Below are 12925 nucleotides of genomic sequence, written 5' to 3' on the forward strand. Positions count from 1 at the left end.
ACCTAGCCTCCATATACGAGTCAAATAATTTACGATCAGACTACCTAAAATTTAAGACCTAGCCTCCATATACGAGTCAAATAATTTACCTACGCATCATTATTGCTTCCGGTGATGAGTCAGAGGGTATGGACTCATAAGTGAATCTTGGCATTACAAATTATTTGGGAGAGCAAAGTAGTAAACAAAATCAACATAAACACAAATGTATACCTAAACACACAATAAAAACCTAGTGTTACGTACATACATATAAAACCCAAACTTTATTGTTCGAGCTCTGAAATAAACCCAAACAAGTCTTTCTAATGAAGAAATTATCGTTTTACAAGCCCAACAAAGGTATCCAACGGATTCATGATATTATTGGAACTTCTTCTTTTCGTAAAATCTTATTTGGTTGAAAACTAATAAAACGATCTCTACTTTTTATGATTGTTTCCCTGATTGCATTTTTCTGATGCTAATATTGGCTCGGAATTGGTTTAGAGTCTTGAGGGCATTCCTCCAGCAACGACCAAAGTCTCACCAGTAATATAAGAAGAATCATCTGATGCTAAGAAAGCCGCCGCAGCAGCCATATCTCCAGTTGTTCCCAACCTGTTAAGCAGAGTCTTCTCTTCGATACTTTCCCTCTGAGCAAAATCCACAAGTGTAGTACTATTATTGTTATCCCATCATTTGAGATCCAATCATAACCTCAGTTTATAAGATTTAATTTTAAAACATTACCACTTCGGAGTTTCCAGTAATGAACGAAGCAAAGTGTGTGGGAACAAAACCGGGTGCAACTGCGTTCACGCGTGTGTCTGGTCCCATCTCAGCAGCAAGTGCCTGAGACATGATGTTCAAATCAATGCAATAAATCATCATAATCATCATCCAGTCAGGAGATGGGAGACGCTAATACATACCTTCACTAGGCCGAGAAGAGCTGTCTTAGTGACTCCGTACATAGCCATCGATCCTTGTGGTTGAAATCCAGCAATGGAAGTTATGAAGATAACCGAAGAACCCTTCTCTAGGTGAGGAGCCATGTCCTGGTAAAACGAACACAAACAAGGTCAAATCGAATCTAAAATTTTATCTAATTAGCTATGGAAAGACAAAGCTAATACTTTACTGTGACTGTTGTAAACTAATGAAAACCATAAAAAGGAAAAGCTTTACCTGAAGGAGAAGTATAGAGGATTTGACATTGATTTCCCATAGCTTGTCGAGAACACCTTCTTTGGTAGACAAGATCGGGTCTGTAGATGGGTTGGCAGCAGCGTTACAGACAACGATATCTATCTTGCCATATTTCTGAACCAAAACACCAATCAAAACGTAACTTCAAACACAGAAGACATCATAATCTCTCTTAAGTAAATCAAAGACACGCAAACAAAGGATTCACAAGTGTGGTTAAGTGAGAGAGCTTTGAAGCAACAAGACCAATCAACAATGTAAAGCTTGTTCACGATCAATTTGCTCATAGATTAAGTTTACCTGAACAGTCTTTTCGACAAGATTACGGCGATGTTGAGCATTGGAAACATGACAAACGATTCCATACGCATCAATCCCTTTGGATTTGAGTTTCTCTACCGCCTCGTCAACGTTTGCCTGCACACATATATATAATCAAAATCAACAAAAAAAATTGGCTAAAACAAAGCTACCAGCTTCCAAAAACACACACACACAATCTACTTCTCTGATCAGAACTGTCACAATTCAGATGATTCACTTCACAGTAACATAGAGAAACTTAGATTCTGTAACAAATCAAACCAAAAATTTCAACAATTCTGGGCTTACAGTGAAATTGCAAAAATCAAAATCCCCAATACAACAAAAGCAAACTAATTGAAGCACCGAGTACGAAGATCCATCACTAAGAAGATCGATTAAAGTCTTCAAATCAAAGAGAGAGAGAGATTGTGGAAACCTGTTTGCGGGAAGAGACGACGACGGAAGCGCCTTCGAGACCAAAACGCTCAATGATTCCGAAACCAATCCCTTGCGTCGAAGCCGTCACAATCGCTACTTTACCTTCCAATCTTCTCGGTATCTTCGTCTTCTCCATTTTCAATCTTTTCTTGCTTCTTCCAATGATTGTGTTCTCTCTCTCTCTAAAGTAAGCGATGAGTGATGAAGTTTGCGGCGTTTGAAGCGTTTAAATTTCGTTTTTTTAAAAGCGTTTAAATGATTGTTCGTGAGATTGCGTTTGAAACGTTTAAATGATTTATGGTAAGAAAATCCATAGGATTTCTATTTCTATATCCTAAACAACAGTGTGACACACAATCAAAATTAAAATAATTTGTTGGAATATATTGTAATTTAAAGAACAACAAAGAGAGGAAAATTTAAATAGGATGTAAAAAGAAAAAACGAAAAGGAAAATTCAAGAAAAGGGAAAAAAAAACTCAAGAAAATGGAAAAGAAAGAAAAAGGAAATCACAAGAAAAATATGGAAAACTTATCAATTTACTATTTTTTATTTCACATTCATAACTCTATAAATATGCTCTTGCGTTAGGGTTGAAATCATAATAACAATTAACAAGAGAAACAAAATAATCTTACAGAGAAGTTATTGAACAACAAACCATCTTGTTCTGCTAATGCTAATGGGGATTAAAACGTCTCCCTCTGCAAAATCAGGGGTCGAACAGTACCGTAGAGATGATGAACGAGAACTCGCACAAGAGAAGGCTGTGCTAGAGAGAACTAGTGTTGTTGGTAGTTAAGCTACAACATCGAGTTTTCAAGCTGAAGAAATTGGTTTGATGTTGGTGAAGCAGAGATTGAATAAGCTGCAAGAGTTAGAAGCAATGAACCAAGAGCTAAAATCACGTTTGAATGAGGACTTTCGCAGTTTCGAAAAGAGTATTGAAAGGGCGATAAAGCAAATAACTGCGGTGAAGGATAATGTAAATACAAAGATCAATGAGATTGTCAAAATATTCAAAGACCCTCCTTGTCCCTTATCCATCAGTATTGCAGCTTTTGCAAAGAGAATGGTCTACAAAAGGACCCCTTTTGCATCCAGCTACGTCATCGTTCACGTCGCCTCGATGTTTCCACAAGCTATGGATATACTACTTGCTGAGTTCCACAAAGCTTGCATCTACACTGCTCCAAATCATATCGCAAACTCAGATCAGTCAGTGTGGGATTCTTCTGACGCTTATGAACTCCTAGATTCTATTATGAAGCTCTACGGTGCGCTCGTCCAGGAAGATATACACGGTGGCAATGCTACTAACATGCATGGGATAGAACATGGATAGACTTGGTTAACCCAGTTCGTTAACAACACCTCAACCAACAACAACAACATAGCTAACGCAATAGCCTTAAATGCCTTTCTACAGACAGCAGGCTTTGGTCTTATCAGCGGTACAAATCTCAGTTTGTGAATGTTGTGAACGATGTGGGAGAGCAAATCTTGAAGAACTTGAGGACAGAAAAGGGAGAGCAAATCTTGAAGAAAGTGAGGACAGAATTGACCATAGCCAATATCACAGCCTACTTAGATGACCAGATGTATCTAAAGGAGCCTAAAGGAAGAACTATGAAGACGAGTCTCTTGTCAGTGAACTATACTGCAGAGTTAGAACAACAATACCAGAGATTGATTACTAATTCAGAAGAGCACAAAACATAATCTCCAAATATTTAACTTGTTCTACTGATTGTGATAAACTCTGAAGCTTGATCATAAAAAGTTTTTTTTTTCTTCTAAGTACAAGCATTATTGTTTTAATCATAAGGATTTCTGAATTTCTTCAATAGATCTGGAATATCGTATCCCAGCATATCATCCACTGCTTGAATCATCTTAGGCTTCAACTTCTCGAATTTGTCAATGTTATAGCCTCCCAATACTTCTCTAAAATGCTCCACACTTGGGAAATCTCCAGCCGGAAGATGAAACTCCCTCTGTACCTGTTTTTTTTAAGAATTACAATAATTTTTTGTTAAATAATCTGAAATCAATCAATACAAAACATGAAAACATGAGATAAAAACCAATTCCTTTATTTATTTCTTGATCAATAGAGAGGTGCGTGTAAACAAAAATTCTAGTTTGGCTTAAAGTCAACTACTTTGGTTTAGGACATTTTAAAAATCTCTAGTAGGCTACTCATAATGCGATTAGTCTAAGTTTTGTAGCTCAAATGAGATATTTACTAACCTTTCCAAATTCTTCTTGGAGATTGTCCATAAGACGTTGCTGAGCTTTGGATTTGCCCATCATTGCTGGCATTTCCTTCCTAAGATGGCTCATAATGTATGCATTGATCTTCGCAGCTCGAGCTCGCTTCACAAACTCGTTAATCTGCAACAAATAGTTGTTTTCAGCCTCAAAATTTTGAATTTATGGACATTACTGTTTGAACTGAGACTCATCAGAATCATACCTTTCTGTCACATGCTTTCTTAGGTATGTCCATTAAGTCTGCTAGAAGATCATTTTGCTCTTTCTCAAAGAGTTCTTTTCCAATCGGTCCAACTGCAGCTTCGTTTATGGGTTTGTCATTGAAGGACCTGCACAAGTAAAGCAATAACAAAATTAATCTATTGTGTAACCAAATGAAACTAATGGCTTAAATTCCTTTTAACAACTCATGAAATCAAAATCACAGTTCATGTCGTATTCAAAGGCATACCCAATATAGACACGTACGACCTCTGGTGTATTCAAGACTTTACCAAGCGACCACATCAATGCTCCATACACTCTCATTAGCTAAGAATCAAGGATTTAGATCAGCTCAAACACAAGTAAAAATGAAGCTTATGAATGGGGGAGGAAATGGATAATTACTTGTTGAGTATCAACTTGGTCAGCTTTGTTTAAAACAACACGGATCTTGTCTTCGTTACCACGCAGAGATGTTATCACCCGTTTGAATTCATCACTGATGTCAAGCTTATGGGGATCAAAGAGAAGGAGAATCATATCACATTTAGATGCAAACCATGAGATCACACCAGTGAAGTCATAGCTCCTTTGCATCCTTTGTTTCTCTCCAGAAAGAACTCCAGGAGTGTCTACAAGAGTAATTTGGTCCAAGACCTACAACACAAACAGGAAGACAAGGCTCACATAAACCAACAGAGAGAATAATCAAAAAGAGACAATGGAATAATGGTTAATTACTCACGGGATGCGGCATTTGTGAACACTCAAACTTTGAGAGGAAAGCACCTCCAAAACTTGTTAGCCCGTTAAATGGCATGTCAGCTTGAACAGCCATGGTATTTCCAGGTATGGTTCGTTCATCTGGTCCACTCTATAAGAAAATCAAATCATAAGAGTTAAATGAATACATCAAGTAACTCACTAGTAATGATTCAACTACGATCAAATCAAGACACACTGACATACCATTGCAACCACAAACCGATCTGTTGTTGGCTCTGGACCAATGTGAGCTCCTGGTAACAAGATGACAGTGGTGAAAATCAGATACATAACTGAAGATTCATTGCATTAGTACGAGTTTAAGGGAACGGAGCAAGTTACCGGGGTAGTCACATCCGAGCAAGTGTTTAATAAATGTTGTTTTTCCGGTGGAATATTGACCCAAAAGCATTACCATTGGTTTGGCATCAAAATCGCTATTAGTCTGCAAATCAACAACAAAAAAAGTATCAAGAGAACAAACTGAGAATCAATCTACAAGGTGACATTGGATATAATTTCTGTAACGGACAAACAAAACCACACAACACAACTGCTTCTGAAATGATAAGGATAGCATAAAGTTCACTCACCAGTACAGGGGATGCAAAATCATTGAAACGATATGTGACTTCCAAAGGCTTCAGCTTTTCAGTGTACAATCTTTTCAAGCCATCGACAATTGTCACCACATTTACTTGTGGCTGGTCATGCAAAATGGCAGATTACATGTTAGAATCATCAGATCACACGCTCAAATACCAAGAAGATGGACATTGCAGCGACAAAGCAAAGTATTATCCCACCTTGATAATAGATTTTGATTTGTACCAGGGAGCTTTTGCCGTGACATGTGGCTGACGAACTACTGCAAGTTTAGCCAGCAAATCAACATTTTTTAACAAAATAAAAAAAAATCATAATGTATGAAACAAAACATAGAATGCTAATTAACCATTGTCTTCAACGTCCACATTTGTTTTTGACGCTTTCTGCTTCTGTAAGCAAAACAATTAAGACAAATTCTTAGATTAGGAAAAGCAAATCCTGAAAAGATCTTAGAAACAAAATCAGGTAAGAAGGAGTCTCACAGATACAACGTTTTCCAGTCCTTCCAACACTGGAAACTCCACACTCTTCATGTCAACTAGAACCAAAAAAAAAAAAGAATCAGATTAGCCAATTTCTGATTAAAAATCCAACCTAATTGCTATATCTAATAAGACTACACTGTCTTCGACCATCAGAACCTCTTTAGTCATAAAATTTCAAGATGTACTGGCCACTTACTTGAGCCTTTGAGAAGATCTGAAGTAATTTCATGTCCTTCTTGTGCCAATGAGACGAGCTGAGAGCAACAAAATAGTCAAATAAGTAAGAACTTTAGACTTCAAATTGACTCAGTAAGATAAATGAATCTCACACAATCATCATACCTTCATCGCAATGATGAACTCCGCCAAACCCAGAAATCCCTGTCGCTTCGAATCCGCAACAGCCCAAACCTTAAAATACAAAAACGCAACTAATTATCTCAATCAACCCTAGAATTACACACTTCAAAATCCAATTCATAGTCTCACAAGTCCTATGGATTCATGAAATCTTAAGAAAACTAATCGTATGAGTAATAATAAACCTGTTTGAGTTCCTGGCGAGAAAGCTTTGACATCGCGAAGAACTTAGTAGCATCGTTACCGGAAACACGACCATCTCCATCTGAAATTTTCAGAAGCAAAACGAAATCAGAACGGAATAATTACGGCGGAGTAGTTAATGGAATCTGAAAAAGGGGTAAAAAGGTAAAGAACACTGAAACCTGAATCGGCTATATTGAACCATTCCTTGTAGATCTTCTGATGCTCTTTCAAACAAGAACCGATCGAGATCGCCGAAGACGTCTCCATGACTGGGATTAAGAAGAGAGAGAGATAGAGAGAGAATGGTTTATGAAATTTGAAATTAATTTGAAATTGAAACTGAAAAGTTAAGAGAGAGAGAGAGAGAGAAGAGAGAGCGTAGAAGAAGATATTTTTCCAAATAGGGTATTTTAACGGGTTTGGCGCTTGTCGAGGGTTGGTAATATACGACGCCGTTTTGTATAATCTTTTGAACTGTCGGCAAGCTGTGTGTTATTCAAATCGAAAACGACGTGAAGTTGGATTTAATAGCTTTGTCGAAGTCTCAAAGAGCAGACTATTACGACGTCGGTTTTGTTCAATCTTTTGAATGGCCCAACACGCTGTGTGTGTCTCATGAAATCTAAAACGACGTGAAGTTGGTTTAACGGCTACTTTAGCGAGATGGTGACAGTTTAATGAAGATCAGATTTTGTTGTACGCAATTACTGGTTGGATCTCTACTAACTCAACATGGTAAAAACATGGCTAACAAAGATGTTATATTCTCCTAGCATCTTAAAATGAAGTGATCAACCATGCTTGTCAATATTGACTTAAATTTTAATCATGTAAATCTTTCTCATAGATTCTTTACTATATAAACCATTAATATATATACTCTTTCTATCATAAAGGTGATGTTCTAGAATTTTTTCTTGTATCACAAAAGATGATTTCTTTAGTGTATTTAATGCATTTTTATTGTTGAAATCAAATAACTAATTAATGTTTTTACTTTTATAATAAATTCAACAAGTATAAGAAAAGTATGATTAAATAAGTATTAAAAGAAATATAAAACAAAAGTAATTAATAATAAATACAATATTTATTATTTTTCTTAATCTTGGTGAAATCCTAAAAAATCATCTATTATGATACAGAGGGAGTATATCAAAAAAGAATTGAGAGAGGGTGGGAGACTATTAACAAAAAAGAAAAAATGTCCAATTATATTTTGTTTCTTACTTTTCTTTTATGGATTTTTTTTCTTAAATTTTTAAGATAAATTTTAGTTTCCTAATTCTTTTTTTATAAAATGTAAATGTAATTTTATTAGACATTGTAAAAAGATAAATACTCTGAAATACCACTAAACTAAGATTTTATTCCAAAAATACCATCACTAGGTTTTTCTTACAAAAATAACTATCATAAAACTTTTAATCCAAAAATACCACAAACATTAAAAATTGTGTTTTGTTCTAACCATGTGTTAGGACTCAGTTATGCGCATAACTCAAAAATGGCACCAACCATGATTTCTTTTTAAAAACAATTGACTTAGAGTTTTGTTGAGTCATCTCCTTTGTAAAATTGTTAAATCAAAGCTTAAATCAAAACAATCCATACAACTAAGTATGAAATAAAACGAAAGTAGGATGTTTGAAATGTTTTCTTGGTTAACATAATTTGTTTAATTTGTTAACATAATTTTCCTAATTATTCTAAGCGTAAATGTGATAGTAAACTTTTTTTTGTGTGATAGTGTTAACACATTAAAAATTGTGTTTTGTTCTTCTTCCAGTTGTGTTTTGTTCTAACCATGTGATAGTAAACATTGTTAGAATAAATAATATTAGTTTATGAATTAAATATAGATTGTTTATGGAATAATAAATGTATTGATTTCATATGATCCTAGCATGGTTGGATATTACTACAGTACCTAGTTATTATCAGGCATGCATAAGCATAATATAGTAGACATTATTTTGAAATTAAGTGGAAGATAATACACACATAATACAAACAAATATAATATTTCAATGTTGTATTCTCAATTAAAATATAATATATATCGCAAATTTAGTAAAATATCAATAATGCATGAATAAAACTCATACACATTCCTATAAATACTTTCACAACATGCACCAAATAAAATAAACTCTGTTTTCTCCCAACCACTATTAATCAAACACATAATGAGTAAATCAATTTTCAATATATGTGTTGTTTCAGTAACTATTGATTCTCAATGCCACGACGGTGATCACATGTCCTGATGTGATGGATACTTTGATGTCATTTATGACATATATTACCGGTTCAAAAGACTCTCTTATCCAACACCAGATTGTTGCAGCAGCTTGCGTACAATTTATCTTGCAATTCCAACAACACAAGATCGTCTAGTTTTCTGTGAGTGTTTGGAAAATGATGTAAAGTCGATGAAAGTCGATATCGAGAAACTTATCAGTGTACCTAAACTTTGTGGCGTTACTTTGCCTGTAACGTTTGACCCAATGATTGATTGTCGCAGGTAAATCTTAATATTGAAAAGTAATATTTGATGTTGTACCAAGAAAACCTCAATTTTAAAAAAACATTTGATAAAAGATTTCGTTAAAACTGTCAAGTGACCTTAGTGCAGTGTGCAATGGTAAAGTGTGCAATGGTAAGTCTTTAATGCACACATTCTATAGGGATTTGACTAATGGACAAACCAGTTGTGGCTCAATGGTTGAAAAAAAAAAAAAAAAAATTCCTTAAAACAAACTGTTTAATTGTTAGAAGATTTCCGTTTAAATTTTATAAAAACTATATGTGCAGTGTTAAGAAGAAGAAGAAATTGGATTAAGCATAGAGATTGAGGTTTAAGAAGAAGACGACATTTTCACTTAAATGTATTTTCAAAATTTAGAATAATAAACCATCACATTTACCTTAGGATCGTCAATTTGACCAAACATATTATTAAACCTGTTTTTCACAATCAATAAACATGAGTTGAATACACATACATATACATATAACTGCAAAAATAAAATTATCAAACATTTCTATGCAGACATACATGGTACAAAAAAAACCTGTTATATGGCAGCCTTAGTGACAAAAAGAACATCTCGGTTTCAAATATGGTGGTGGTGCGTTATGAGAGAAAGCAAGAACACTCGTTTCGTTTTCATGTTATGTTCACTGCCAAATACCAACACATGAAGAAAACGTTTTTGGTTAACTAAACAAGAGAAAAATAGTTGAAATGAGAACATGGATTCAGAGATTACCGATTGTCTTTTTGAGAAGCCATAGAAGAAGAGCAAGCTCGATGCTGAAGATCATACGCAACCATGTTTTATCCACCAAGAATCCGTAAACTGTGATCCCAGCTCTGTTGTTCTCTAGATAGGTCACTAAATACAATAGAGAAATCAAATCTTAGTTTAACGGTAGAAAAGGTTTGTTCCAATCATGCGTCTAATTCAAGATTTTCTTTACCTAGAGCTTGACGTTTCTGAGCACAAACGGCGCTGGCATAGATTGGATGTATCTCAATATCATCGTGATCTCCTTCTCCTTCTTCATCATCATCAGATGATTGAATAACATTACGACGACGCGATAAAATCTGAGAATGTTGTATGTTCGTTGGACATTTAGGAGTCTCTCCGTCATCAAGAACATCAAATGAATCTAAAGAGGCGCAAACATTCCACTTTGTGGCGATGCTCGTTACAGATTGAGCTTTGTGAGTCATCTGTGTTGCACTTTTTAAGCATATGAATAGCCCTGACACCAAGCTTATGGAGCATAACTGTAAAAAGCAGAGACATTGATCAAGATAAGTTTTAGAAAGACAAGAACAAGACGATCAAAGAGAAGATAATACGCATAAAATCTTACCGCAAGCTCGCCAACTTCGTAGATATTGAACGGAACACTAGCTCTAATGGTGGTAAGCAAAGCCATGAACTGAGTGGCAGTGACAAAGAACAATGACAAAACAATGAAACGCCTGAAACGGTGACTAACAACCTTCAGTTCACGCCGGATTTTGAGATGCTCGGCGAGTATGGAACTAAAATCAGTGATCTCAGAGGCGAAGCAGCGGGCGAACTCATCGAGACGGAGGACTTGGAGGTGGCAGATGTTTTGGTAGAGGATACAAGCGATGATGAAGAGCGATGTACGGTAGAGCCAAGATGAGAGCTGAAGCGTACAGGCTAAGACATGGCTCAGCATCGGGTTAATGATGTAAGGGATTTGGTTGAAGCCTGAAGCATACCACCAGATACGATAAATAGCTTGTAGCGTTACCGATGGAAGGACGAAGATAGCAAGTAGCTTCATTGATCTCTGCAACAAGAAACAGAGCAGACACTTGTAAGATGGTATCCGGATTTCCAAACCGGTAACCGAAAGTAACCGAACCTAACCGCTATCTAAAGCCCGAACACATAACCGAATTTCGTTTGTTAGTCTCTCGGATCTCGTTTGTATGGATGCGAAACACATAACAGAATTAAATTAACCGATAACCAGACCTATCCGAACCAAATTTTTGGTCGGTTATATTCGGTAGCCTTGCTCATTAACCGAATTACTCGAAAAACCGACTACCCGAACCAAACCGAACCTTTCAGTCCAACGTCCCAGGCCTAAATCTATAATCAAACCAACTAATCAATGTTTGATTCGTAATTAACAGCAATGTGGCCCAAAACCTCAACTTCACTTGATTTCATAATTAGAGGTTCGAGTATGGTGAAGACTCAAGAGCCAAAAGGGCTTACCAATCTAATCCCAAAATTAACGATTCTAATCATGAAATTAAATACTAATTACTATAATTAGCAGATAAGATTTAATTTACCTGGATCTCAGCTTCGTATCCGATCCTAACTTTATCGTTCACATCTTTAAGCTTATCGAAGAAGAGGAACCTTCGGATTCCATACTTCTTGGACCAATCCGAGAGACTAACGAACGAGATTACTGCGAAGATCGATAACGAGAGCTGAACCAAACCGTCGTAAGGACGGCGGTGTTTGAAATCGCAGTCGGCGCAACGTAGCACGAAGTGTGAGATCATTGGGACGATGACGGCGAGGAGGAAGAAGATGGACCATGAGAGAAGAGTTTTAACGCGATTTGATTGATCGAACCAGAGGAGGAGTCTCGGGAATGAGAATTTCGTAGCTGGTGATGATTCCGGTGGTTTTTGGAGGATCGGGTCGGGTCGGGTTGAGGAGTTGTGGGATTGATCAGATCGTTGTTGCTTTGATGATGATTCTTCCATCATCGGGGTTTGAGGGTAGTTTCGGGATTTTGAAATAGTTTTGCAGAGTTTTGGGACTTTGGAGGGGAAAGCTAAAACAAATAAGGCACTTTGGATTTTGTAAGCTTACGTGTGTACAAGACCACATATTTAATTTAGAAAAAAAAAAAACGACCATAGACTTGATTTTTTAAATATATTTAAATTTATTGTTATAGAAAGTGTGTGAAAATGATTCAGTTCTTTTTAAAAAATAACTATAGTGAAACTGAGTTTATATTTTAAATTATGGTGATGATGGATATTATTTATGGAACGGAAATGCATATGTGGAAGAGAGATTCAATTAATTTTATTTTTATTTTACAATAAAGGATTAGCTCATATGAGCGAGAGATTATTTTGGTATTATAATTATAAACAATTATCTGTGGTTTGGTTGATTTGGGACTAAACACATCTGTGTGTACAACAAATGTGTTATATTGATCGGATGTAAACTCTGATAGATCAACCACAAGATATCTAGATTAATTAATGATTTAATATGGCAGCTATGTTTATATTTTAAAATCGCATATGATGATATTAGAATATTTGGATTTAATTTTGTTAATGTCTCTCACGTTTGACCCTCTCCGCCATGTGTCCTTCACTTAGACATCAAATAGTTACAAGACAAAAAAAATGCCACATATCGTCGAAACTGGTTTATATAATGATTAATTGGGTTACATGATATATTTTTAAGGTTGGTTCACTCGAGATCTGAGATTAGACAAGGCCTTGGGGGTTGTTCATACCAATCAATACTCTTATTGCAAAAATAATAAAAAG

At 35.7% G+C, this 12925-nt stretch overlaps 3 protein-coding genes and 1 pseudogene across 6 annotated transcripts; 1 reads left to right on the forward strand and 3 right to left on the reverse strand.

Moving 5' to 3' along the window:
• Positions 1–178: 178 nt before the first annotated feature.
• On the reverse strand, positions 179–2294 carry LOC104707566 (short-chain dehydrogenase/reductase SDRA). The gene is made up of 6 exons (XM_010423939.3): positions 1934–2294; positions 1492–1608; positions 1171–1305; positions 915–1040; positions 733–834; positions 179–635 (listed from the first exon to the last, which is right to left on the reverse strand). The coding sequence occupies exons 1-6, from the start codon at positions 2069–2071 to the stop codon at positions 486–488; spliced, it is 768 nt and encodes a 255-aa protein (XP_010422241.2). The 5' UTR covers positions 2072–2294; the 3' UTR covers positions 179–485.
• Positions 2295–2618: 324 nt separating this feature from the next.
• Positions 2619–3658, forward strand: LOC109125963 (mRNA export factor GLE1 pseudogene; annotated as a pseudogene).
• Positions 3605–7743, reverse strand: LOC104707567 (EH domain-containing protein 2). 2 transcript variants are annotated; one of them, XM_087463335.1, is made up of 16 exons: positions 7002–7743; positions 6822–6901; positions 6619–6687; positions 6473–6530; positions 6274–6329; positions 6138–6180; positions 5989–6047; positions 5776–5886; positions 5525–5627; positions 5387–5436; positions 5163–5291; positions 4823–5074; positions 4665–4744; positions 4416–4542; positions 4190–4333; positions 3605–3939 (listed from the first exon to the last, which is right to left on the reverse strand). In XM_087463335.1, the coding sequence occupies exons 1-16, from the start codon at positions 7087–7089 to the stop codon at positions 3754–3756; spliced, it is 1635 nt and encodes a 544-aa protein (XP_087319461.1). In that variant the 5' UTR covers positions 7090–7743; the 3' UTR covers positions 3605–3753. The 2 variants fall into 2 exon arrangements, with proteins under 2 accessions (XP_087319461.1, XP_087319460.1); XM_087463334.1 differs by having other exon boundaries at positions 5989–6050.
• A 2004-nt stretch (positions 7744–9747) lies between these two features.
• LOC147940335 (uncharacterized) lies at positions 9748–12253 on the reverse strand. Of its 3 annotated transcripts, none has more exons than XR_015563170.1 (6): positions 11684–12253; positions 10714–11166; positions 10309–10624; positions 10098–10223; positions 9900–10008; positions 9748–9789 (listed from the first exon to the last, which is right to left on the reverse strand). XR_015563170.1 is itself a non-coding variant. In XM_087460426.1 (5 exons), the coding sequence occupies exons 1-5, from the start codon at positions 12110–12112 to the stop codon at positions 9995–9997; spliced, it is 1338 nt and encodes a 445-aa protein (XP_087316552.1). In that variant the 5' UTR covers positions 12113–12253; the 3' UTR covers positions 9748–9994. The 3 variants fall into 3 exon arrangements, 1 of the variants encoding a protein (XP_087316552.1); XR_015563169.1 differs by having other exon boundaries at positions 9884–10008; XM_087460426.1 differs by having other exon boundaries at positions 9748–10008.
• Between the last annotated feature and the right edge of the window lie 672 nt (positions 12254–12925).

The sequence above is a fragment of the Camelina sativa genome, chromosome 8 (assembly GCF_030686135.1).
Source record: "Camelina sativa cultivar CO46 ecotype springtype chromosome 8, ASM3068613v1".
NCBI lineage: Eukaryota > Viridiplantae > Streptophyta > Magnoliopsida > Brassicales > Brassicaceae > Camelina > Camelina sativa.

Bases quoted from the DNA above. Each gene is read 5' to 3' on its own strand.
- LOC147940335 (XM_087460426.1), bottom strand. From the start codon at position 12,112: ATGATGGAAGAATCATCATCAAAGCAACAACGATCTGATCAATCCCAC. The intron at 11,167-11,683 runs GTAAATTAAATC...TTCTTGTTGCAG, and splicing joins GATACGAAGCTGAGATCCAG to AGATCAATGAAGCTACTTGC. The intron at 10,625-10,713 runs GTAAGATTTTAT...TGCTTTTTACAG, and splicing joins ACGAAGTTGGCGAGCTTGCG to TTATGCTCCATAAGCTTGGT.
- LOC104707567 (XM_087463334.1), bottom strand. From the start codon at position 7,089: ATGGAGACGTCTTCGGCGATCTCGATCGGTTCTTGTTTGAAAGAGCAT. The intron at 6,531-6,618 runs GTATGATGATTG...TGTTGCTCTCAG, and splicing joins AGTTCATCATTGCGATGAAG to CTCGTCTCATTGGCACAAGA. The intron at 6,330-6,472 runs GTAAGTGGCCAG...TTTTGGTTCTAG, and splicing joins AGATCTTCTCAAAGGCTCAA to TTGACATGAAGAGTGTGGAG.
- LOC104707566 (XM_010423939.3), bottom strand. From the start codon at position 2,071: ATGGAGAAGACGAAGATACCGAGAAGATTGGAAGGTAAAGTAGCGATT. The intron at 1,306-1,491 runs GTAAACTTAATC...GTTTTGGTTCAG, and splicing joins TTGTCGAAAAGACTGTTCAG to AAATATGGCAAGATAGATAT. The intron at 835-914 runs GTATGTATTAGC...ATCATGTCTCAG, and splicing joins CTCTTCTCGGCCTAGTGAAG to GCACTTGCTGCTGAGATGGG.